Raw genomic sequence first — 26,954 nt, 5'->3', positions numbered from 1 at the left:
GGAGGACTGAAAATGGTAGCCTTGGATCATGACCAGAACGTCGAAGGCTTGCTGTGAGGTTGAAACCACTTCATCGGTGGCGGCGATGGAGCGAAACAGTGGGGCTGCTCCTGTTTTGAGACCTAAACGAGAAGCCACTGCTGAGTTCAAAAAATTCATGGCTGACCCGCAGTCCACGAATACGTCTACAGATTGACCGTTGATGGTCTCGGTGAATTGCATCATTTCACTCACCGAGGTGGTGGTGATGGCGTGGAGCGGCAGTGGTGTGTCAGAATCGGAATTGGTGTCTTCTGGGGGAGTCTCGTCAATTTGTAGGTCCTTTAGTGGTCCTGGAGCCTCTAGGATGGCTAGAATGGGTCTTTTGCACACATGGGTTTTGGACCATGCCTCATCGCAATTGAAATAGAGGCCTTTGGTCTTTCTCTCTCTCTACTCATTGGGTTGTAAGTGGCGGAATGGGACCGTTGAATTTTGTCTGGTAGTTGAGGTGGCACCATAGGGAACGATTTGGGTATTGGTAGGGTGAGTTTGGTTTTGGCCTGAAGTGAGGGCAGGATGCAGGTTGGAAGAGGTGTGGGGTTAATGGTGGGATCGGGAGGAATACGGCCAAGCTGAGATACGGGGTTGTCGGGAAGCATGTACATAAGCTAATTTGAGCTCGAATTGGCATGCTAGACGCTAAGCTGAGGCCAGCGAACGTGGTTCAAGGGTAATCACATCGTGCTGAATTTCTGGCTTAAGGGCGCCGAGAAAGATAGGTAGCAGCCGTGAATCCGACCAATTCGAAGCCCGGTACGAGAGCTTGGTGAAGGAGATGATAAACTCGTTCACTGAGGCGGTGTGCCGTAATTGGGAGAGGGAAGTTTGGATGTCGGCATCACTGCCAGCGCCGTAGTGCTCCAAGAAAGCTTAAGCAAATTGATTCCAAGTCGCCATGGGATGTCTCTGCTCAAAGGCATTCATCCACATACAAGCATCTGGCCCAAAGTGTGAGAAGACGATGAAGATGTGTTCCGATTCCGAAATGCACTGAGTGCAGAGGTATCTTTCCGCCATTAAGAGCCAGCCGAGGGCGTCGTCGTCGGTGAACCTGGGTAAGTCAATCTTGGGTGGTAGGAAGTGGTGGGAGTCCTAGAAGTGATGGTGGTTGGTATGTTGTCTGGGAAGGGTGTGGGTGGTAGAATGGGGAATCCAGAATTCGGGAAGGGAGGTTTGAGGCTGTGTGGTTGTGGTAGTTATAGAATGTGGTGGTTGTGGAACAGAGGTTAGAGTTGAATAATGGGGAGGGGATGAGTACGGTGGTGGTGGCTGTGGAGACTTGTGATGTTGAGGGGGTGGGTGGGATGGGTAGAGTTAGGCTCAGCCAAGCTGAGGCCGGGGCGGAGATGGTGCCAAAGGTGATGGCAGGTGAACTGGTTTGGGTTTGCGATGGTGGTGGTTGGCGTTGGGTGAGAGCTTGAACGATGGTTCTTTGCAGCGCTGCCATTTGGGCTGAGATATGGTTTTGGAATGAGTCTTGTTTTTTATTCATGGCATCTATAGAGTGATGGAACTCTGCTTGTAGCAGCTCGAAGGACTGGTGAAGTTCTTCCACATGGAATGGTGTAATTTCCTCAGGTTGGTATGAAGAAGAGGCAAGGAGTTGTGTTTGTGGTGTTTCGGTTATTGGGGTGATGAAGGCAGAGGTGGTTGGGGTGGTGGAGGGATTTGAAACCTGAAGGTTTCTTGCCGGAGCCATCCGGCTCTGATACCAGATGTTGGGAACCAAATTAAGAGAATTGGAAAAGCAGGAATTCAAAGCTTAATCATATTTTTCATAGCCAATCTTGGGCAATTCGTTTACAACATATAGGAGCTGCTGCAACTAGACAAAAGAGAAAGAAGATAGCAATGGTACATGACCACCATTGCATACTTCCAAAGATTAGCATATGGGCCTATTGGGCCAATACAAAAGAGATTAAGGGATATTAGTTGGGCTACTCCTAACAGATTATCAGTAACTTTGTTGTTTGGTTTCCAATTTGTTTTGGGTCTTATGTTCTCTTCTTGTCGTGATTGTATGCACTTTTCTTCAATTTAGGATTTATTTTCTGCGTTTTTTTTTTTTCAAGAATTTCTTAAAATTCACTTTGAATCTTTGTATGTGACTGATTTGGGGTTTCGATGATGCAGGAGAAGAGAGACGATTCTGGGTTATTGGTTTTCTAAATCTGGGCCCACCGCCAACAATACTTCCAATTATGAGGTAAACTGTTTAAATTTCTTGGTGATTGATTGTTGGGTTCTTCAAAATTGAATATTTAGTTTTGATTTGTGCATATGACTTTGGTTTTGTGGGTGATTGAGTATTTTTCTTAAAAATTACAGTTCTGCTTTTTGGCTGGACTTGTACAAGGAGAGAACAAGGTGTGGACTGCTATTCTCCATCAAATTCTGATGCAAATTCTTTTTCCAGACTCAGTTCTGTATAAGATAAATTATGGGTTCTGATGATTATCTTTTGCAGGTGTCCCGATCATCTTTTGTGTTTTGATTTCAATTATAGGGTTTTCTTGATAGTTTTGATGTTTTTAAGCTGAAATTGTCACTTTCTTAACTATTGTAGAAAATTGTTGTTCATGTAAAACATTTCTATGTTTGATTCAGTTTCAGGGTTGGAGCTTATTTTCAAGATTGCGGCTTTATAATCCTTAAAGCCAGAAGAGTTTTAAGGCTTGACATAATCTAAAAGCCATGTGAGACCGTGTTTCAGTGTGTCTCTAACAATATCAGTATGTTCTAATTAAAATTCCCTCAAACATGTTTGGTCTTTCCTTTCATGGTATGCGTTTTTCACATTTTTGGTTTTTTTTTTTCTTTATGTGATTTTAGTCTGAGCTGCAATAGTGCCATATAAGCTTATTTAATTAGTTGGCAATTTGAGTAGTTCTCTGTTTTTGGTAAAATTCTAGGGTTCTGTCAAACAAAGCAATGTGTTATAAGCCTAACTCTGTTTTCAAGAATTGACCCTATAATCTGAGGAAAGCTGTGATTGATTTGTAGCTATGTTTTGCAGGAGGGTAAGCATTTGAGAGGGAGATTTGAATAAGGAGAGGAAGAATTTGGTGATGGTCTTGAACGACCCATAGGCTTTAGGCTTCGATGGCTACTTGAAGGATGCAGATTGGGAAGTTGGTTGTGGTCCGTCGCACATTGTGCAAACACCCCTATCACACAAGGTATGCGTAAAGTTGTGTTTGTGTGTTAGTGCAGACCAGGTGTTTATGGAAAATACTGATTGAGTTTTTTGAGTTGCAGCAAGTTTCACAGTTTGATTTGTTTACACCGGATGATATTGATTCTACTTTCCAAAATGTCACCAGGCTGACCAATGCTCAGCATCATCATCTTACTGGTATGGTTTGTTCATTGCAATTAGTATAGAATGTTCTGGAGGGAACGTGTGTGTTTGTATAGGGCACATTTGGTCATTTGGTCACATTTTCAAGTTCCAAATCAGCGAAACACGCAATTCATTTCGATAATTTGCTATACAACAGTTGACAGTTCACAAATATTCCATTGTTAATGACATTTTTAATATTAAAAAATAGGGTCCATGAATTACTTAGCAGTTGCTTTGAATAAAGAAGAATAATTGGATTTACTTCTCAAACTGGTTTTCTGCATCATCTACAACTCTAAATTTCACGTTCTATTACATGACTCGGTTTACATTTGCTTCCCATTTCAACTCTTTCGCGTTCTATTTCCAGCCTGCGACCTTTAATAATATTACACATGTTGCCATTTGTTTGTTCTTACTATAGCATATATGTATTAATGGCATGTATTTGAATATTTTTATCCATGCAACTAAAGAGTTGTTCTCATTGAGCAGGAGACTAATTAGACTGCTACTGTATTGATGTGGAGGACAGCTTAGGAGCTCTTTGGAGTCTCATGTGAGGATATGATCATAAAAAGAATAAAAAAAAAAAGAAAAGGAATCGACATATTCTTTTTTTTTTTGAGAAAAAAGATTTATTAAAAATAACGGGAAATACAAGCAGGAGGAGAGGACATATCCTACACCTTCTAGAAGTAAAGTACCATTGATGAGGAATGACAGACAACATCCCGCCTTCCAAAACAAAAGAAATCATCTAAAACAAAAGGGTGCGACTATTGTCACCTTACTATTTTCTTTGTTCACCCTCCTTGCTCATTACACCCTACATTTTAATTTTAATTATTAAAATTACTTATCTAACACATTTCTCTTTCCAAGAATATCCTTACATGACAAATCCAATTAAATTTTTTTTTAAGGAAAATTTCTCATTTAATTTATACCAATAAAAAAACTAAAATATATTCAAGTTTTCTAATAAAATCATGATATGATTTACTTCTATTTATTTAAATTTTTTTTTGGTTTTAATGTTCGTCTATTTTAATCTATGCCAAAAGGTAGTTAACAACTATGAGCAATAAAAAAGAGATTGATTTTTTTTTTCATGCTTTAAAAGTTTAAATTTTTACTTTCGCTGTTCACAAATGGTATTGCAAAGATTTTGATGAAGTTAACACTAATGGATTTGTGAATTGAATAACGAATTAACGATGAGGATGCAACAAAAAGACAAAAAAAAAGTAATAAATTCAAATTTGGGTGGAGAAGATGAAGATTATTGTTATCTAATGAGGAATTAAGTAGTTTGTGTATTTAATTAATTGGTTATCTATTTATTTTTCTTACAGAGATTTAGATTTTAGAAAATTAGTGTATTTATTAGTCATTTTGTACTTGGATAATATAGTCTTTCTATAATTCAAATGTTTGTAGGATGAACTAAGAAAATGGTAGGGTGGCAATAGCCGCACCCAAAACGAAAACTAGGAAGACCCAGCTTTTCTCTTAAACAAAATTCATTAATGAAGCTTGGAGATGAATCAAACCAAGTAAAGCCTGTACCTGAAGCACCAAAATTGGCCAATGCATCAGCCACTTGGTTTCCTTCACGAAATATATGTGAACAACGAAATTGTATCATTAAAATGTGATGCACACAATATTTCCATGCCACCTGAAATCCACATATTCTACCACAAGAGATTCTGGAAGTAGAGGGACATATTTAATCTTTTATGATGTTTTGTAACCTATGTAAATAAAGATCTTTGCGGCTATGTAACACATTTCAACCTAGCTAGAATGTGTTAATACAATTGAGTCAATTGATTATAAATCCCGCAGCAATGCGCAGGCTGTATTTCTAGTATAATAGAAGGAAACAAGGGACATGACCTTTACTAACAAAAGAATCTGGTCCGTACATGTAAAATTATGAGAGGATTGTTGTCATTCCTCCTCACAACTTACAAGTAATTAAGTAAGGAATCAATGTCTTTAAAACTAGGGGCCGTGACCACTTACCCAATTTCAGCATGAACATTGCCCACTTACTCCACTAAGAGTTTTTTAACCCCCTTTACCCAATTCAATATTAAATGACAATTTAATCCTTCAATTTATTAAAAAATTACAGCTTCACTCTCTCTCCTCTATCTCTCTGCAGACCTATCTCTCTCTCTCTCCCCTCCCCCTCCACGTCTCTGTCTCTGTCTCTCTCTCTCTCTCTCATCTCTTTCCGGCGATCGAGGAACATCCCCATCGAGCAACTCACACTCACCATTCCGGTCACCGACGATGCTGAGGCTGAGTGACTATGTGAGAGTGAAATCGAAGACGACGAGGAGCTTTTCCCTTGGGGCTTTCCTTTCCGGGGCTTCCTTCGTCGGAGGGCAATGTCAGAACTGGAGAATCCGGTAGCGAATATGACTCGCCGACGCCGCCGATGACTAGGTCCTCGTCTACGAACTTGCAAAGCGCGTCGCCGATTTGCTTGAGCGACTGGAAATAAGTTAGATGGGCTGCGTCCAAGGCGTAGCGGGTATCCGACGCCGTTTTGATGTCGTCTACTTTGGAGCCACCACAGTCCATATCATCAAACACGATTTTCTCGTTGATGTGGATTTTTTTTTCATTCTGGTTTTTTTTTTTTTTTTTTTTTTGGTATCCTGAGATTGCAATGTAACTGTGGGGTTTGTTTGATGGTCTACTGGGGGGCAGTAGACACATTATTGGCCCCCAGTAGACTATGATACGAGGGACAGGGATCACTATAGTGTGGTGTTTTGATAAGTTACCTGTTGTTTTCTGTGTATTAAAGTCAAATTAGCTGTGAATCCTACAAAATGGTGCTTTTTTGGTGGTTTATTGGGAGGCAGTAGAGACATTGGACTTTGTATTGAGGGGCAATAATATGATTATTGGGAGGCACTAATATGATTATTGGGAGCCAATAATATGATTATAAATTGATCAATTGTGCCTGTAGTGTATTCATTTTGGTTTTGGGAGTTCATACAATTCACTGGACGACAACAACACGATTATTGGAGGCAATAATATGATATTTGGGAGGCAATAATATGTTTTTTGGGGGGCAATAATATGATTACTGGGAGGCAATAATATGGTTACTGGGTATTATTAGGGACCGGTCGCCGGATTCCTGTCCCCGGTCGCCGGATTCCGGACTCCGGTGACCGGATTTCTGTCACCGGTCACCGGATTCCTGTCACCGGTCACCGGAGTCCGAGGCCGACCACTAGTCACCGGAGTCCTGTCACCAGAGTCGGCGGTCGGCCGCTGGTCACCGAAGTCCGGCAAGGTGGAGGATGATTTCTCTCTCTAAGTGAGAAAGAAGGAGAGAGCAAAAAAGTCCCAAAAATAAATAAAAAGAAATAAAAAAGAATTAATTGGGTAAAGGGGAAATAATCCCTTAGAGTGTTTTGGGTAAATGAGGTTTTTAAACTCTTGGTGGAGCAAGTGGGCAATTTTTAAGCTGAAATTGGGTAAATGATCATTTCCCCTTAAAACTATCGCTACACTTCCCTGTTAATGAAGCTATTGCATACCTTATTTGCCTGAATGTGAATCTCTGGTTTATTATGAATCTCTGTTAATGAAGCAGTTTAGGAAGTTGGGATTGATTCCTAAACTGCTTTTGAGTCAAGAAGTGCTTTTGAACTTAGATTGGGGTGTTTGGTAAAATTCTTTAAAGCTGATTTTAGTCCAAAGCGCTTCTCCCAACCTGTGTTTTTGAGAAGCTACAAATCGTAGCTTTTGAAATTTGCTTCTGCGGAACCAATTGGAAAAACACGGAGGTTGTTTAATGAATTATTTCAAACTACCTATTTTATCCTCATCTTTTTGTGAAAATTACATTGAACAGGTCTTTTATCTTCATCTGGGCGAGACGAACACATCGCGTTCTCCTCCTCCTCTATTTGCCATCAAGTACATATCATTCATCCTAATCGGAACAAATGGGGAGAGAGGGCCTCCACTTCTCCTCCTTCTCTGTCTCTGAGGAGCATCATCGTTCTCATCGGAAACACGTGAAAGGATCCCTATTTCTGATTGTCTTCTCCTCCTTCTCTCTCTACGATCATTGAACAGTTCAAGCATTAATCGTCTCCAGATTCTAAAAGGTAAATCCTCAATCTGTTTGCTAGATTTTGGGCTAGATTCACAAAGAAATTCCATTGGTAGAAAATAAAATCTAGTCCATTTTTTCCTTTCTGCAATCATTTATCAGTTGTTTGGCAAGAATCCGAGGAAACTACAATTTGAGGCAGATATGAACCGCCTTTTCCTATATACCAGGTTGGTGTCACATTACCATCTTTCAATATGAACCTATTGTCCAATCCCAAAGCTAACTGCATGTATATCGGGTTAATAGATGATTTATTACTCATGTGCAAATCTTGGACCAAACGGTTATTAGTAGAGAGTCTGACCATCTAGTTGCTTGATACAATTTTAGCCTGCTTGTATTTCAATAGGGGAATAATGTAATTACAATCCTTCATAACAAAAGGAAATCAAATGTTTACCCCAAAAAGAGTTGCTAGTTTCTCATCGGTTCAGTTCTTTATTTTCATTGCATGCTGTACAGGATTAGCAGCCATGGCTAATAGATCTATCTCTATTTATCTATACCACATTTTGCTGCTCCTCATTCCCCATGTTCTAACTAATTCACTAACTAATTGTGTCTTAAGAAGGAAATCAGCATAATACTAAAGTTCAAATGCTTAAGCATAACACTTGATGACTTGAACCACCACTACAAACTTTTGCACCATTGAGTCCTTTTTCTCTTGCAAAATATTAATCTTAGATTTCAAATAGTTTAAAGCACAGAACAATTTGTTGTTTAAATATATCACATATGTTCTTTATATTAACTTCCAAAATGCTCCCGCATGTGAATTGGTGTTACCATTCTCATATATATAGTTTGCATGCTGCATTATCTGTTGTTTTGAATATCATGAACGTTAATTATGGAAGACTTGTATATCCAGCTACAATGGGAAAGGACGCTGATGAGGCAGAGATGTAGACGAGGTTATTGGCATGGCTAATAAAGCCTCTGTTGATGATCAACAGAAACAAGTCCAGGAGATAAACATCCTGGTGAGTTTTTCTTTGCAACCTTTTTCATCAGCTCTCAGTAAACTGTTATACCAAGTTTGATTATGAGCTTAAACTTGCATTTGGACACTCTTGGCCTCTTGGGTGTAAGTGGGGCTCAGAGAGCCCATATTAGGATCTTCAGTTATCTCCACAGGTTGATGATTCTCTTAACCACATATGTGCCTGAGACAAGGCCATTAGAACGTGCTGATGTATCTCATAAATTGAAAGATCTCATTGGCTACACTCTAGATGTCAAACCTTCTCAGATACCCCATAAGGAAGTAGGCCAAGGATTAAAGAATAGAGAAGAAAAAAGCTGAGCATATGCTCTTCTACTTGTTCTTGGCATAATATCTATGCAATTGATTGTGCCTATTGAATATGTAGTTCCGAGCTTTTTTCTTTTAATTTTCTTTCATATCACACAAAACAGATGGGAAAGAAGAATCCACTAGTGCTGAAACTGATGGTACTTTCTTTTTATTAATGATACTTCATATATTCTACCTTGTGGAAACTGGTCTTTGTTACTAGATTGATTACTTGTGCTCGTTTGTTGATATTAATATCATTTATATGTTCAAATTTAATGAGATAGTAATACATTGCAGGTTTGTTATCTAAAGTATGGACACTTCCTAGATTAGTGAGATAGAGGACAATGCCGATGAAGGAGATGGTCCGGGAAGACGAGAAACTAACTCTTTGATTGTTCAAAGGCATCTTACTGGTACTGACAGAGCCAATATTTCTCTGCTTGGCCGAGTTTATGATGATTTGAAGATACTGATAGCCAATATGCCTAATGTTTGCATAGGCCATGTGCGTAGGGAAGCCAATACTGCTGCACATATGTTGGCAGCTCACTCTAGTAGTGTTGGCCATTGTACATACTAGGGAAGTCTTAACTAGGTTTGGCACTATCGGCTGGGCACCATCGGTACTCCTAGGTACTATGCCGTGGGCCGGGTTCACGACCCACCATGGCGGGACTCATAGGGGATGTCACCCTGGGCACCCAGGGCCCGGGGCAAGGCAAGCACAGCCCATCTGATTACACAGCAGAAGGTTGATGGGGCATCAGGAGAACAACCTGCGTCCCACATCGAAGATAGGGGAAACTCCTTTCCCATGCTCGAGTATTAAAGCATCAGTACAACTACCTTTTACGGGTAATAACTCCTTTATCCACTATTTACTTGATACACTTATATATTAGTTTCTCACTCAGGCATCGGAGAGGTGTAAACCGTCCGGTACGGTTTACCCTTCTAACGATGTGTTCTTGATTCAGGATCTAGGAGTTGGATCGGTACCCCAGACGGTACAGCATTCTGTGTGAGGTACCCGGAGAAAGCCACCAGAAACAGCCATTGTTTTAAGTTCTCTTCAGTTCCTCCTTTTCTTACATATGTAATAGCTTATAGCTCTTCAATAAAGTTTTGACCTCTTTCATCTCAAAAAGAAAAAAAAAGAGCTATATAACCAAACAAATGACAAAAACAAAAGATGACGCTCTCTTCTCTCTCGAGACAAACCCTAAGGTCGAAACCGGCCTTGAGTGGCGGCGGCGGCGGCACAACAAAATTTCTGACTCTCGGCAGAGAGGTTTCTCAGCCACGTTGTGGCTCTGCATCTTGGATTTGGAAGGGCGGCGATGTCTCTCTTTCTTCTCCCTTTCTTGGTGACGGCAGTGCTTGGCTCCGACGTCCCTTGAATCTATGTTTGGATCCGTTTTGTCTACTAGATGGATCAGATATGCTGCAGGCAGCCATCTTGGCTGAGATGGCGCGAGTTTCATTGCATTCAACCTCGTCGGCGGTAGGCAGGGCAGGGCTATTCGCTGCCGTATTTGGGTTAGGTGATGTGGGACAGGGAATCGGTGATGACTGGATTGTTCAGGCCGGCTTGGATTCAGATCCGATCACATGGGAGGCTGAGGATGACGTGCTCGGTGGTGAACCGGATTCCCTTTTGGCGGCAATGATTGCAGCTGGGCTGCAGTTAGACTGGGACGGTGATGATGGTGACCTTTCTCCTATGCTGGACGGCGGCGAAGGGAAAGGCTGTGGCGGCAGTGGTGGTGGTGGTCCTGCTGAGGGTGGCGGCTGTTTGGTCGCTAGGAATGCTAGGGTTTGTTTCTGGGCTCTAAGACTGTTGGGCCTGGAGTGGACTTCTGCTCATGGTTGGAGTCTTTGGGCTTACTTTTGGACGGTGGACTTCCTGTGTGCTGTTTGGGTCTCTTGCTGGGCTATGTTTGACTGGGGATTCTCAAGTTGGGCTGCTCTGATGAATGAAGATGGAGTGGATGATGATACGTCATCCTCTACTCCTAATTTTATTTAATTTTTGATCTTGGTCGCAGAAACCAGTAGCTCTGAGGGTTTTTATTCTTGCTTCGGAATTTCTAGGTTTTTGTTTGAAATAATGGCGCGTGAACTTCCTACAAGGTGGGTGTACTGGGGGTATACTGGGTTCTTGTTCTTGTTTAGAATAGGAGTCTTAGGGTGCTCTGAGGAACGATTCTTTCTGTCGACCCCATAGGGGTGTTTCGTTTTTGTACTGCTTGCTGAATCAATATAATGGGCTGACCTCTTTTGATCAAAAAAAAAAAAAAAACAAATGACAAAAACATAAAACTACTTATATAATTTGTATAATTAATATACATAAGTGATGTGTTGATAATTTGAACTAGTGTATAAGAACAATAAATGAGAAAATTTTAATTTGGTATGATTACATGAGCAGAAAACAAAATTATCTAATTTTGTAGCATTTTTTAGCATGTATGACCATTTTGATAATCATACCAAATCAAAGCACTTTTTAATTACAACTTACCAAACACTCAGAAATTGCTTTTGGTTGTCACAGCACTTTTAAAAACAGTTTACCAAACACCTCCGCTGCTTCTTCTCACAGCAAATCCAGAAGTACTTATTCTCATAGTAAATTTAGAAGTGCTTCTTCTCACAGCACAACAATCCCAAACTAAGCCTTAATTTATCATGTGAGTGATAATGCCCTATATGATGAACCGTGATTTAGTCATAGAATTAGAGAGGTAATTAAGCATTGGGCCAACTGTGTTGGTAAAGATTGTTGCTTCTGGGGACCATTGGAGTCTTTTTGCAAATAAAAAAGTTAAAACTAAATTGAAACAAATGAACCCAGAAGCAGTAGTGGTGTGGAAGATAATGATGCAAATGGGCATTAGCGAGACAGGGGCCTATAGCGCTCAAACAAAAGACATGTATGAGACATGTTTCCTGCTGAAGGTGAAAGTGATTTTGAGAAAGAGACTTTCGACTACAGAAACACTTACCCCTAGGACACCATAACAGGCCAAACTTGCTTTCCATTTTCTGAGCTTTAACTTTTGACTGTTATTACTCTAATTATGGAGGCTCGGAAGCAAAGACTTGAACGTAACATACATCACCGTGGCTAGATTTAGCTTTGCTTTTGTAAATTAGAATCTTCTTTTAACTACTAACCAAAGCATAAAGCAACAACCCCACCACCACTCACAAAAAGAAAATTTAGAACCCTCCTTTCACATGATCAACAGAAAGACGCATTGAGGGAAGAAAAAAGGTGGAGAAAGAGTAGGATAGGGTTCATTGAATCTTGTGGTTTATGGGTTTAGACTTTTAGACCTAACTTCCTGACTAGCTAGCTAATACGTTCTTGGAATAGACTCAAAGAACTAGCTAGGTGAGTCCATCTTAGACAGGTGATTTTATATAAATAAAGAGATTCCGCAGTTGTACATCTAATTCAGGGGTTTTGCCTTTTAATTCTATACATATATAAGAAGAGACCTTGCAATAAATATTACAATTTATCTTAATATTAGGGGGCTCAAGTTATAATAATATTATGAGAACCTTCAATATGCCTTGAAGGGTACTTGAAGTTGCTGCTGTTTTCCAGGTCTTTTCCATCTTCTGGGGGTGAATTAGTATTAGTGGGTGATAGAGTGGGGTTGTAACAATACCAATTTGACCAGAAGAGATAATTGAAGAAGTTGATAAGACTGAGAGCAGCCAGCAGCCAATAGAAACGGTCCAGCCTATCCTTGTTGAGATCATTGTCACTGAGCCACCCTCCCCTTGAAGAAGTTGAGGTAACTTTGTTCACAAGAGAAACAAGGAGTGAGCTCAAATAGAAGCCAAATGAGTATGAGCAGTATGTCATGGCAGTTAGAAATGATTGCATTCCTTCCAATGACTGCTTGTAGAAGAACTCTATAAGCCCTACTGCAGTGAACATCTCTGACAGGCCGAAGATGAGAAACTGTGGAGCAATCCAAAAGATTGAAAGAGCTTCATTGTGCAAGGCCGAGTTTCTTCTCTTTCTCTCAATAACTGCAGCTGAAACCATTGAAAAGGTGGCAATAAAAAGGCCAGTGCCAACTCTTTGTAAAGGAGAAATCCCAGAGTCCCTTCCGGTGACTTTTCGAGCAGTCGGTACAAAGACGGTTTCGTAGAGAGGGACAAGAAAGATTAGCATGATGTAAGGGATGGCTTGGAGTGAAGCTGGGGGGATTTTGAAGCTTTCGGTGATCGTTGCGTTCATTGTACTTCCTTGTTGGACTGAAAATGTTTGAAGTTGAGCCAAAATTGTGTTGAAGATGATGGTACAGGCAAAAATGGGCACTACTGAGATAATTATTTTGACTTGCTCCACCTGAGACACGGTGCATAATCTCCATGGACTTTCGGTCCTCTCAGTTCCATCTTCTGTTTTGATGCATGCCTTGTCTAGGAATCTGCAGTTTCAATTACTAGAGCCATTAGCTACAAATTATGCTAGCTTCTTCCTAGCTACCACACAAGCAGAGTGGATGATGCAGGTGTACTCTTCTTATTTGTCTTCTTTTGCTAGTAGATGTATATTTCACATCACAGAAAGATGGTGACATTGACATTAGCAAAACAAAATATATCTTGATTTGATACAGTTAAAAGCTTCAAAACTCTACCTGATTCATGAAGAGGGCAGGCATAAAATCACACAGAAAAAAGAAACCGAGTAGTTATGTCTGTTGCTTTATTAGCTTTACTACATTATTAATCAATGTTTATTGGTGGTATGTCTGGTCTGCTAGAAAAGTTTGTAGCCCACTCACCTGAACTTTTCGGTGTGGAGGAGAGTGGTGACGTTAGGCGACATGGTGACAAAGAGGTGGTTTGGCACATTGTTTTGGTTTCCATGAAGCATTTCTGTATTTGAGGGGCATATTTGCTTTCTCTTTGTAAATGCAGCAACGAAAACCTGATGATCGATCAAGCAGATTATGAATAAATTAGTTGAAAGGCAAAGGGTTGAGACTTGAGAAGATACATGAATGCAGTTATATTGACAACGGCATCCGCGCGCTTTCATAATTTTAAGTACGGTCGGTGCCAAATTAATCCCAACTCCATCTTTAATATAGCTAGATAGGGATATTTTCTTAGGACTCGTACAAGAACCACAAAACTGTTTGATCTAAAATATACAAATCTTCCACTTAATTTGATGGAAAGCATCAGATTCGAATAAAGATTATGTCAGAAAGCTTGTACGTCGATAGAGTAATGCAAATTGTTAATGAATATCAGCAAAGTCATAAATACTCAGAACTACACTATCTGGTCTTAAAATGAATCAACAGGCTAGAGTTAGGCAAATCACGCAATTTCATTTTTGGTAGTCACCGAAAGCATCTTTTTGGAACAGAGAAAGATTGTGAATACTATATGTTGATGAGACAGAAAAATTTAGAAAATAACAGAAAAGTAACAAGAAAGACTCATAATTAAACATCACAGCTACACACAGCCACAAAAACATAAAAATAGAGAGACAGTTATTGAGGAGCAATTAGTTTAAACGAAAAGAACTTCCTTTAATTCCGTTACCAAATTAGCGAATTAAATAGCTTATAAGATTGTACCTCACAACAAAAGCATATAGCTCAGCATAACATACTGAATGTAAAAAGGCTCCTCAATTCCCAAAGTAAAAGTATATAGGGAAAAAAAAAACAGTAAAGCTAGCAGCAGAAAGGTAAGTGAGCTTACTTGAGCAATTGGAGTGAAAATGCTTCCGCGAGGTGGTTTGTTCCGATACAGAGACGTACCAAACACCAAGCTAATTAGTCCTAGTGTCATGGCAGCTGCAGAGACTCCAAATCCAACATCCATGCCGGAGTGTGTTTGGACCCAAACAAGGACAGTTAATGCAATGAGTTCTCCCATGCAGAAGGCAAAGTATGCACAATTGAAGTAAGTTGATAACTTCTTGGATTGCTTGGTATCCTCCTTCCTGAATTGGTCAGCTCCATGAGAGATTATGTTTGGTTTTAGACAACCACTTCCTAAGGCCACCAAGTAAATTGCAGCAAAGAATATGAGAGCCTTGTAACCCTTTGCCTCCTGACAGTACTCGGACGACATAACCTTGCAGGAGGGTGGCCTTAGCTGGGGGAGATGGGCTTGAACAGAGAGTAGTATAAAACCCTGTGAGCAATTTCAACCAAAATTTAAAAAAAGATCATGTGTTAGGCAACAAGAAAGTATATAGCGATATCTGTTTCTCTTATGTTGAACCATTTCAGGATATGATACTATATATTGATCCATAAAGGATAAGCCCTGCAACACAATGGGCTGTAGAAACCATCACTCAAACACATATAGACAATCTTTTTGTTGAATTGTGTATAGGTATGAAATGATAAGAATCAGCTACTTTTGAGTCTTTATGGATTTGGTGTTATAATAAGACTAGGCTTGAGAATTTAATAAGATAAACTTAGATTTCAGGACAGACAAGAATCTAGAATATGCAAATTGCAAGATAGTGCTTAAAAATTGAAAATCATGATGAGAGATCAATAGAAGAAGAAAAAGAAAAGAAATGAAAAGGGACATATATGCATCACATTCATGCATGTATGAGAAAAGACTTACAGAAAGCTCCACAAACCCAAAGATTAACATGGTCCAGAAGCTCCCAAGATAAGAATCTGATAGGAACCCTCCAAAGAGGGAGAGGAGGAAGACTGTCCCTATAAAGTTGGTCACTATGTTTGCAGACTTTGACAGTGGAAAGTGCATCTCATTTAGTACATAGGTGATGAGATTGTTCCCAACAGCTGCTATTGCCATCATCTCAAAACCTTGTAGACCTGTATATCATCCATCAACAAAATTAATTAAAATGTGTAGGTACGTACGTTATAATCGATCATCCGGCCACCAATTTGTCAGCAGAAATCCATGTGTTTAGTTTTTTTGAGTTCATGATACACTACATAAGAGATTCATATTCAAAGTTGATTGATACTAACAAATAGTGAATACTACATCAGATATATAGGCGCGCGTAGTATGAACATGGAGAAAGACATGATATAAAAAACCGAGAGAGAGAGAGAGAGAGAGACCTAGGACAAAAACAGCAGCCTTCATTCCACCATGTTTGGTTGGCTTACAGGGTCTGCCTCTCCAATCAACAGAGATATCCTCCACCGCATCTGCAGCCTCAGAGATGGACATGGAATCTCCTCTCAGTTTCATAATATTTGTCTTTTTCAGTACTCTATCTACACACAGTACCCTCTCTGTTACTTGACGGTAGCTAGCTATAAAACTACGAATGTATCTTTAATTTGTGAATTCAAAGACCGGCCCTCACTTCCTTAAAACAAACTTGTATTGTGATTTCTTTGAGACAATCCTACAAGAGCGTTGCTCCCACATATATAATGTCCACCAGGCAATTCCTCGGGGCCGATCTTTTGGAGTTTTTCATATTCCTCGGAAGTTGACTCAGCAGTATTGAGTAGTGGTATGGCCCATGCATAGAGATATAGATATTGTGCTCAAAACTAAGCTAAGCAAAGTCAGCTCCCACAGCTGCAAAACTCGGTATGCATGGCAGTACTTCCACCATGGATTTGTGGCTCCGCCGCTCCGGGTACCGTGGGCGTACTTTTCGCCACTCGTGAATCATGAATTCATGATGATGATCGCTCCATTCTTATTAGCATATCATCTCTCCGGTAGGCCATAGCCCCCAAGTCATACATACACAGCTAGTGGACCATTACTTCTATTACTGTTAAAAAATGTTTGAGAATGCAAAGAAAATTTTGTTGAAAATCACAATGAGTATCATTGATTTATTAACTTGATTATATGAGACTAATTGTTGGAATTTTATTGTAATTGATAGGTTACAAATCTGGCAATTAATATTGTCATATCTTGTTGTAATTATAGACTGATTGTATAGCTGATTCTCAGCCTCTAGAATCTTCTTTTTCTTTGTATATAATTGTAACACATTCTACTAAACAAATATGAGAAAATAGAGAATTATTCTCTGCAATCTTTATTCTCAATCACCATTTTTAACATGGTATTAGAGCACTGATCTTGGTTGCTCTAGACATTTTCACCTTTTGTTAAAGTTATTCTATCATCTTAGCTATTCAGCATGGCGAAGCTTTCGAGAAGTGCCCTTATTCCCAGTTGAAGTCTATTTGGGAGGAACTGGTGTTCAACAATGAAGTTCCACCCTGCACATGTGGAGCTATAAAGAATCTCATGGAGGTCGAACCAATTCAATCAGATACAGAAAATTGTACATTCTTTCCTTCTTGTCATTCCGCTCGCTCTTTATCACAACAATCTCAAAATTGGATTATTGATAATGGTGCAAACGACCACATCGTGTTATCACCCAAACTCTTTAACAAATCATCATCAAAATCTTCTTTTGTCAACCTACCTAATGGTTCTAGGGTAGGAATCACTTCTGCTGGGTTAGTAGAACTCAATTCGAATTTGTCTATCCTTTCAAGTCAATTTACTTTCTGTTAGCAAATTTACTCGTCAACTCCGTTGTATTATCCTCTTTCACCCAGATTTTTGTGTCTTACAGGATTTGGCAACGAAGAAGATGATTGGTATAGGGAAGCATCATAATGGCTGTACCACTTGTCCCAAAACACTGCGGTCCAACCACCACCCGCAACACATAATATCTATGTTACCCATGATTTGTGGCATCGTCGTCTTGGTCATCCATCTACTATACCATCCCAATTTTTAGAAAAACAACATCTGGTATAACTTTTGACTTTAACTCTCATTGTGATGTGTGTCCCATGACTAAACAAACTCGGTTAGCCTTTCCTTTAAGTTCTATTTCAACAAGTGCACCTTTCGATTTGATACATTGTGATATCTGGGGTCCACATCGAGAGCCTTCTCACACTGATGCTTGTTATTTTTTAACCATTGTTGATGATTTTTCATGATACACTTGGATTCACCCTCATGCATTTTAAATATGAAACCCAAGGGTTGTTAAAAACTTTCATTTCGTTTGTCAAAATTCAAATTCAGCGTAATGTCAAACAGATTCGTGTACACGACCTACGCGATGATGCAGTGTTACCGTTATCTGTACCTGATGTTTCTCAACCATCTCCTACTATCACTCTACCTCCACCTACAAATCCTCCTACGTAGTCTTCACCTACAAATCCTCTAACTATCACTTCACCACAGATACTTCAACTACAAATCCTCCTGCTATCACTCTGCCTCTACCTACAAATACACCTACCATCACTCTAAATGAATCCCTTCCCAATGAACCCACACCTATCCTTCCTCTCAATAAACCTTTGGACCCATCATCACCTCTTTCTGAAGTTGTACCCTGCCGTAGTACTCACAAGCGTCAGCCATCAGTACTTCTCCGTGATTTTCATTGCTCACAAGTTATTTCTAATGCTCATAAGTCAACATCTTCTTTGGGGTCAGGTATTCGTTATCATTTATCCCATTTTATTACATATACTTCTTTATCTCCATCTCACCATTCCTTTGTTGCTAGTATTTCTAGTCTTGTCGAACCTAAAACCTTTTCTCAGGCTGAGCTTGATCCTAATTAGAGGAAAGCTATGTGTTAGGGGTCGCACTTGTAATGCCGCAAGCAACCTTGTCCAGGGTCTTTAGTCAAGCCTTTGGTTGGTTTGCTTGTGTGCTAGGGATGTTTTGGTAATTTACAAATTATGGAATTTATTTTATTTAGCATTTAGTCTCCTCGGCCATTTTCATGTTTCCTCCTGCCATATTCATGTAAGGTCGATATGCTCTTTAGGGAGGTGTTCCTAGTCAGCATAGTTTGGACTACGGAACTAGTATAGGTAAGCACATGTACTTTTGCCTCCCTTACTGTCTTACCATCAATAAAAGAGGAATTATTCAATCATCTGTATCCCGTGAAATTGCTCCTTGATCTTTCCTTTTGATCATTTATTTGTTCTTCGTGGTTGCCAAACTTTTTGTACATACATGTACATTTGCAAGCATAATTAGCTATAATGGGCCACGCTCATTGTACCGCCAAAGGTACTAATTCCAACCAAAGGAATGACATACAGGTACACCGCCAGGCGGGCTACAACCTCAGCGTCGGATCACCCCCAGATCACCACCGACGCGCCGCCACGCGCCGTGCCAAAATGACATCAGTGGCTCCCAGAGCTGGGAACCGAAACACTTCAGTCCCACATCGAAAACAAAGAGAAGAACCTCCTCTTCCTCACCTATAAAAGGTTCTCTCCTCTCTCCTCATTAATTACGCATTCAATACTTACCTACTGTTACTTTGTCAACATAAATACATTGACTAACTTAGGCATCGGAGAGTTGAAGACCGCCCAGCGCGGTCTCCCTCTGACGCCCTTTGTATTTTACTTGACAGGTAGCGGAAGCGTTGAGAGCACCACAAGCATCAATCTGCCCACCGGATCAGCGTTAACAAAGGTTCAGCTACCGCCAAATTTTTAGACATTAACATTGGCGCCGTCTGTGGGAACCCTTGAACAAAAGATCATCCCACCACAATCACCATGACTAACGGTAGCGGGGGAAACGCTGAAGAGCAGGCAGACCATTCCGCCATCCCCCAACCCTCCGACCCAGCGGTAGGCGTTAACCGCGCACTATTCACTACCCCGGCCAACCCCGGCGTTGAGGCAAATCCAAGCAGCAGCCGCCCGCTGGGCCAAGATCTCGTCACTATGTACGAACTAGCATTGGCGGATCTTCATAAGGCAAACAGAGAACGTGAGGAGGAACGCAGGGAAAAGCCTGAGGCCCAAAGGAAGTTGGCTACGCTGATGTCACGATTTGATGAACTGAAAAGGACGCTGGAAGCTACCGCCAATCCAGCGCAAAGCGAACAGTCACGTAGCACCAGGCGTAGTCGACCCGACACTGGCACATTGGTACCAGGGCCAGTCATACAGATGCAGGTACCGCTGGACCCACCTGAGTTGTTGGGGATGGGACCACCGCCCATCCCCCAACTAATGTTAGAGCAGGAGGCGGAATCACTGCCGCACACCAACCGCTCGGAAGCTAGGGCGAGAACTGAAGGCAATCCGCTTGTGCCGAGGCGCAGGCAGGTCCAGCGGAATATTCAGGCTGATTTCACCGGCGGTGCAACCGCCCAGATATTGGAAAGGATGCAACAGCTGGAGCAGAGGTTGATCCGGGCAGAGTCGGGCGCCCCAGCGCCAACTCAGAATCCACTTTTCACTTCCAGACCTGGGCCCTTCACCGCTGCGATTCTGCAAGCTATCAGACCAGCGTATGCAAAAACCCCAAAGATGTCGCATTACGGCGGAATGTCTGATCCCTTCGTCCACATGGAGACCTTCAAGAAAGTCACCAACAACAAGGGATTCGACGACGCCACCCTGTGCCACTTGTTCAGCGAAACATTGGACGGTGAGGCGATGAGCTAGTTTTTCGAGTGTCCGCCAGGGTCCATTGACTCATTCCATGCACTATCACACGCCTTCCTCTCTCGGTTCATCCTATTGTCCGCCGGACATCACAACACAAGTCAACTGTTCAGCGTCAAGCAAGGGGTGGACGAATCACTGAAGGCCTTCGTCACAAGGTGGCGGGCGGCAGCGTCTCAGTGCCGTGACCTAGACAAAACAATGGCATTGGCGGCCTTCAAGCAGGGACTCCTTAAAGGGCCATTCCTCTATCACCTCAACTACAATCATCCTAATGCGGCATATGACCACGTCATGAGTGAGGCGGTCATCCATGCCCAGGCAGAATTCCTCACATATGGAGAAACCCCACCGCCACCAGCAACTCCAGCAAAGTCAACACAGCCATCCTCCAGTCATCAGGAAACCGCTAACAAGACCCCTTCAGCACCTCCAACTGACAAGAAGAGGGAGTGGCAGCAGGGCCACCACTAGAACAAGCGGCAGAGGGACCAGCATTACAACAAGGGCAACCGCCCAACCCATGGGGATAACCGCAACAAGCAGGCGGAGTCCTCGCAGCGGTATGCAGTGTTCACGGTCCTCACGGCCTCGTATGAAGACATCTACAATCAGTGCAGGGATCAGATCCCACCACCCCCCCTCCAAAGTACCCAAAAACGGGCAAACCCAGGAACACCGGCAAGTGGTGCAAATACCACGAGGACAGCGGCCACAATACCAACAGCTGCAATGCTCTCAAAACGGCCATTGAGACCTTGTACCGTGACGGCAAGTTGGAGCAGTTCAAGGTGCACCAACCGCCACCTGTGATCACCAATATTGAGACCTTGGGCCGTATCAACAGCATCGACGGCGGTGCCCCAATCACTAGCATGTCTCACAGGGCAAGAAAGCGCTATGCACGCGCTAATCATCCAAAGGAGGTCTGCAACATCCGCTACGAGAGGTCCGCCAAGCTCCCAAAATCAGGTTGGGAACCTATTACCTTCTCAGAGGAGGAGGAGCGCAGGGTGCATCTACCCCATGACGACCCATTCTTGGTCGACGCCATTCTTGGCAAATTCTCAGTGGGGAGAATCTTGGTGGATAGCGGGTCCGCTGTCAACGTCATCTTCAGCGGTTGCTACGACCATCTCAAGCGGAACAAGAAACTACTCCAAGATCACGAGCCACTGCTCAGCTTCTCCGGCGACGTCACACAACTGCTGGGGTAGGATTACATGCGACTGGTTATTGGCACTAGTCCATGCATGGCGGAGGTACATACGGAATTCATAATTGTCGATTGCTTCAGTTCGTATAACGCCATCATTGGGCGGCCGGCACTCAACAAGCTCAAGTGCATCATCGCCGGATACATGCTTCTCATGAAGTTCCCCACGCCCAACGGCACGGGCTGTGTGAGGGGAAGTCAGCAATTGGCACGAGAAAGCTATTCAACGACTATAGCGCGGTCAGCACGCCGCCATGAAATCCTGAAGGTGGGTAATCAGGCACCGCCACCAAACATCTTTGAGGATCCTAGGGATGAGGAGAAGAAGTATGTCAAGAAAGAGCCGGTCAACCTGGACACGTCGTTGAAAGCTGTCTGCATCTTGGACGAACACCCCGAGCGGACGGTTCGCATAGGCGCCCAGCTAGACCCAGAGGTGGCGGCAGAGCTCACTCAATTCCTGCGTGATAACGCCGCCGTCTTTGCATGGTCCTACGAGGACATGCCAGGTATCTCTCCTGAAATTATCACTCATAAGCTGACCATCAAACCCTCCTTTTATCCCATCAAGCAGAAGCGGAGGGCCTTTGATGAGGAAAAGTACCAGGCAATAGGAGAGGAGGTTGCCAAGCTCCAGGGCATTGGATTCATCCGCCAAGTCGTCTATCCCCAGTGGATCTCCAATTTGGTAATGGTCAAGGAGCCCAGCGGCAAGTGGCGGATGTGTGTCGACTTCAAAAATCTCAACAAGGCATGCCCAAAGGACAGTTTCCCACTACCTCGTATCGATCAGCTAGTCGATGCAACCGCCGGACATGAGCTCCTCAGCATGATGGACGCTGTCTTCGGATATAATCAGATCAAGATGCACCCCGGCGACCAGGAATGCACCACCTTCACCACCGACAAAGGCCTCTACTGCTACAATGTCATGCCTTTCGGTCTGAAGAATGCCAGTGCAACTTATCAGCGGTTGATGAACGCCATGTTCGCTGAACATCTGGGAAAAATCATCGAGGTCTACGTGGACGACATGCTAGTTAAGAGCATAAAGGCCAGCGGACATGTGGCAAACCTCAAGATCATAGTAACCATTCTCCTGGCCTATGGTATGCGCCTCAACCCAGAAAAATGTTTCTTTGGGGTCACCGCCAGCAAATTTCTGGGTTACATCGTCAACGAGCGAGGCATCGAGGCTACCCGGACAAGGTACAGGCCATGCTTGACCTGGCGGACCCGGAGTATAAGGTGGACGTCCAATACCTCCAGGGCAAGTTAACCACCCTTTCTCGATTCATCTCTAGACTCACTGATAAGTGTGCCCCATTTTTCAAGCTCCTCAAAACGACTCACAAGAAAGTCATCAACTGGAACCCAGAGTGTCAAGCGGCATTCCAGGGCATGAAGGAATACCTAGCGGCAGTCCCTCTCCTTTCTGTCCCTGTGCAAGGAGAGACATTGTTCATCTACCTAGCGGTATCAGTATCCGCGGTAAGCTGCGCCATTGTCCGGCGGGAAGGCCAGGATGAGCTCCTAGTGTACTACGCCGGTAGAGGCATGAACGGAGCAGAAACAAGGTATCCTCCCTTGGAGCAACTAGCCCTCGCACTCATCGTTGCCGCCAGGCGTCTCCGCCAATACTTTCAGGCTCACACAATCCATGTGCTAACCAATCAACCGCTGAGGCAAGTGATGCAGAACCCTGAACACTCGGGGCGCCTCAGCAAGTGGGCCATTGAGCTCAGTGAGTTCGATATTGATTACAAGCCAAGAACCGCCATGAAGGGCCAGGCAGTGGCAGACTTCATCGCTGAGCTCACCGAGCGTCAACCAGAACCCGGTACCGAGACGGAGCCCGGAACAAGAATGGTCACCGCTGAAGAAGCAGCTCCCCCACACTCAGATTGGAACCTGCACGAATCAAGGCTAGCGGCGCCGGAGTCATCCTGACAGGACCCGGGGGACTGAACGCAGAGTACGCGTTGAAATTCAACTTCAAAGCTTCAAACAACATGGCGGAGTACGAAGCACTCATCGCCGGCCTACTCCTCGCCATCGACTCAGGTGCTGACAGCGCAACATATTCAGTGACTCTCAATTAGTCGTTAACCAGGTCAACGACAGCTTCCAAGCCAAGGACCCACAGTTAGCGGCATATTTGGGGTACGTCAAAACGTTACTCAAAAAGTTCAAATTTCACACTATCACACAAATCCCCAGGGAAAAGAACGCCAAGGCTGATTCATTGGCCAGACTGCCAACCGCCCAACCACATCAAAGTCTAGCGGACACAAGAGTGGAGTGCCTTGACAGACCAAGTATCACAAAGTCCCTGGCGGAGATCTTCAGCATTGAGGTCAGTCCCAGCTGGATGGACGAGATCATTGCATACAAGCGCAGCGGCACATTGCCAGAGGATAAGGTTCAGGCGAGACAGCTCAAACGGAGAGCAACCCGCTATAACATCCAGAATGGCAAGCTTTACCGCCAAGGATTCACCCATCCCAACCTCCGCTGTCTAACCCCAGAGGAGGGAAAGGTCGTCCTAGCGGAAATCCATGGCGGAGAATGTGGAAACCACTCAGGCGCCAGATCCTTGGCCAACCGCACAATGCGACAGGGCTACTTCTGGCCCACACTTGGTGATGACGCCCGGCGGATTTCGAGGTCTTGCCACAAATGCCAACAGTTTGCAGATCTCCCACATGCACCGGCATAACCGCTGTCAATCATCATCGGCCCATGGATTCACGCCACGTGGGGCCTTGATTTGATGGGAAAGTTCCAAACCGCCAAGGGCCAGTTCAAGTACATCATTGTTGCCATCGATTACAACAGCAAGTGGATAGAGGCGGAGCCACTGATGGCAATAACTACCGCCAAGGTAATTCACTTCCTCTGGAAGAACATCTACTGCCGCTATGGTGTCCCACATACAATCATTACAGACAACGGCACGCAGTTCAATAATAAGGAACTCATCTCCTTTACCGCCAACTTGGGCACCAAGTTGAGTTTTGCATCTGTCGCCCATCCCCAAACCAACGGCCAGGTCGAAGCAGCAAACAAGATAATCAAGAAGCTGCTAAAAAAGAAACTTGACGACGCCAAGGGTTTATGGGCGGAGAAGCTTCCAGAGGTTCTATGGGCCATCTGGACAACTCCAACTTCCGCCACCTGCGAAACACCCTTTTGTATGATGTTCGGAACAGAGGCTGTCCTACCCATCGAGGTCACTCAACCTACCGCTCGGGTCGAAGGCTACTTCCCAGAGACCAACAGCGATGGCATCAACCTGGACAGGGACCTCCTAGAAGAAAAACGATAAAAGGCCCACTTGCACAACTTACAAAACAAGCAGCGGGTATCGCGTTTCTACAACGCCAGAGTCAAGGCTCGGAACCTCCAACTGGGGGACTGGGTAATGAAGGAAGTCATTCCACCGCCAACAAAACTCCGCCCAACTTGGGAAGGTCCATACAAAATGGTGGAAGTCGTTAGCCCAGGCACCTTCTACTTAATGGACAAGGATGGCGTCACGTCAACCCACCCTTGGAATACCGAACACCTTCGGTATTACTATAAATAGTCATCCGCTACCCAGGAGCATCTTGACTTAGCTAAATTTTTGTTCAATATTTAGCTAAGGGAAGCTACCCAACGGGTACTACCCCACTTTTGTACACGCTGATCAATCAGCTATCAATGAAACGAGGAATTATTCAAACCATTGTTACCAAGTCTAGCACTGAGGGCAACTGGCAACGCCAGCAATCGTCAGCGGACCACGTCCGCTACGTGGTGCACTTGGACCAATATTAATTCCTTTAATGTTTCATTGATTGACAAAAGAAAAATCCAAGTCAAACTACTAGCGGTAGAAACACATCATAACAAGCACAAATTCAAAACTTCGTTCCATTGCAAAATACTTATTACAAATTGTTATGCCTCAGCGGCTACAAAAAAAAAAAAAGGAAAAAGAAAACACAGTAGAGGTTCCAACTTCAGGGGTTGCCCTCGGCATCTTCTGCTTCAGCATGCGGCGGCGCAATGGTGCGGCTCGTTTGATCAGACCCTCGGGCTGTGGGACTTGGAGTTTCTATTGTGCCGTCCGCCCGGGTGTGCGCCGCCAGGAAGCCAGCACGTGACACCTCCGACTGGGTAGGAGGAGGAGTCTGCTGGGATCCTTCCGCCGGGCGTGCGCCACTTTCTCCGCTACCTGAGCGGGCACCTTCCGCGGGGGCAGTGACGACACCTTTCTCCGGCGGGGCACTCTTTGCCGGTGGCACGTCGGGCTGGGACGCTTTTGCGAAGTCGATGGCGCCCTTCCGCTTCAGCATGTCTATGTTCGCTAGGGCCCCAGCCTTCGCCGACTCGGTCAGAGCTTTCTTGTACTCCGCCGACTGTTTGAATGTCTCAACAGCGGCGTCCGCGGCATGCAGTATCCCCTTTAACCCTCAGGCGGGCAACCTGACCCTCTAGCCGCTTCACCTCCGTTATTCTGGCGGCGGACTCCCGCTGCACGATAATGAGCTTTTTGTCCTTGGCGGCTATCCGCTCCTGCAGCAGGGAGATGTCCTGCTCCAACTTGGAGACGCGTTCATTCCTCTCCAAGTCCCGCTCGATGGCCACCGTCAGCTTGCCTCGGGCGTCCGCGAAGTCAGACTCCGCCTTTGCCAGGCGCCGCTCCACCTCCGCCAGCTTCTCCCTCGCCTCCGCCAGCTCCCTCTGGAGACTTTGGATTTCCTCCCTAAGCTCCCCTTCGACCAGAGGCTGCTTCTTCGCCGCCTCAAACATGTCGTGCAGCCCAGCTGATATTTGACCAAACGCTGAGCTGTAGGGAGACTGGTCAATCGCCGTGGGGCGCGAGATTCCCGCTAGGCCGCCGAACCCTAGCCGTTCGCAGAGATGGAAGAGGAACTCCCGCTCACCATCCGTCATAAACTCCGCATACGCGGCAAAGGAGTCCAAGTCACTGGCAGCGGGCGCCTCTCCCTCCACCACGGCAGCTTTCGATGGAGCTTGACGGGCCTTCTTCTGCTGGCGGACTCCGATAGTCTCCACATCCTCCCCCTCTTCCTCGTCGGGGGAGTCAATCTGCCGGCGCTTTCTCTCCAGCGCCCTTGGGTTCCCGACAGCAGCCCTCGTCACCCTCGCCGGCGGCTCCTCCCTGGGCGCGGCGACAGTCTCCGTCGGCTGCACTGTTCTTTCTTTGTGGGAACCACGCCTGATGGCGAGTACCCTCTCCTTTTGTGAAGCCGCCGCTGCGGCCCCCTTTTTCCCGCCCGCCACGGGGGCCCCCGCTTGGACGACAGGCAAGCCGTCGTCACCTAGATGGGAGTGGTGCGGCATTGGCAGCACCA

General features: G+C 44.1%; 2 protein-coding genes across 5 annotated transcripts; one reads left to right on the top strand and one right to left on the bottom strand.

The window, feature by feature from the left end:
- The first annotated feature begins 7,315 nt into the window (after positions 1 to 7,315).
- On the top strand, positions 7,316 to 11,127 carry LOC133739540 (uncharacterized). Of its 4 annotated transcripts, none has more exons than XR_009860678.1 (5): positions 7,316 to 7,548; positions 7,656 to 7,723; positions 8,431 to 8,542; positions 9,157 to 9,275; positions 9,363 to 9,994. XR_009860678.1 is itself a non-coding variant. In XM_062167323.1 (3 exons), exon 3 carries the CDS (start codon positions 10,055 to 10,057, stop codon positions 10,889 to 10,891), a length of 837 nt encoding a protein of 278 aa, XP_062023307.1. In that variant the 5' UTR covers positions 7,316 to 7,548; positions 8,431 to 8,542; positions 9,157 to 10,054; the 3' UTR covers positions 10,892 to 11,127. The 4 variants fall into 4 exon arrangements, 2 of the variants coding, with proteins under 2 accessions (XP_062023307.1, XP_062023308.1); XR_009860677.1 differs by having other exon boundaries at positions 9,157 to 9,717; positions 9,840 to 9,994; XM_062167323.1 differs by lacking the exon at positions 7,656 to 7,723 and having other exon boundaries at positions 9,157 to 11,127.
- A 1,161-nt stretch (positions 11,128 to 12,288) lies between these two features.
- Positions 12,289 to 16,409, bottom strand: LOC133738613 (protein NRT1/ PTR FAMILY 4.4-like). The gene is made up of 5 exons (XM_062166188.1): positions 15,987 to 16,409; positions 15,511 to 15,728; positions 14,620 to 15,057; positions 13,683 to 13,828; positions 12,289 to 13,322 (listed from the first exon to the last, which is right to left on the bottom strand). Exons 1-5 carry the CDS (start codon positions 16,117 to 16,119, stop codon positions 12,413 to 12,415), a joined length of 1,845 nt encoding a protein of 614 aa, XP_062022172.1. The 5' UTR covers positions 16,120 to 16,409; the 3' UTR covers positions 12,289 to 12,412.
- Between the last annotated feature and the right edge of the window lie 10,545 nt (positions 16,410 to 26,954).

Source organism: Rosa rugosa, chromosome 3 (genome assembly GCF_958449725.1).
Source record: "Rosa rugosa chromosome 3, drRosRugo1.1, whole genome shotgun sequence".
NCBI lineage: Eukaryota > Viridiplantae > Streptophyta > Magnoliopsida > Rosales > Rosaceae > Rosa > Rosa rugosa.
The sequence above is the reverse complement of the archived record's forward strand: the minus strand, read 5'-3'. Positions and strand labels throughout refer to the sequence as shown.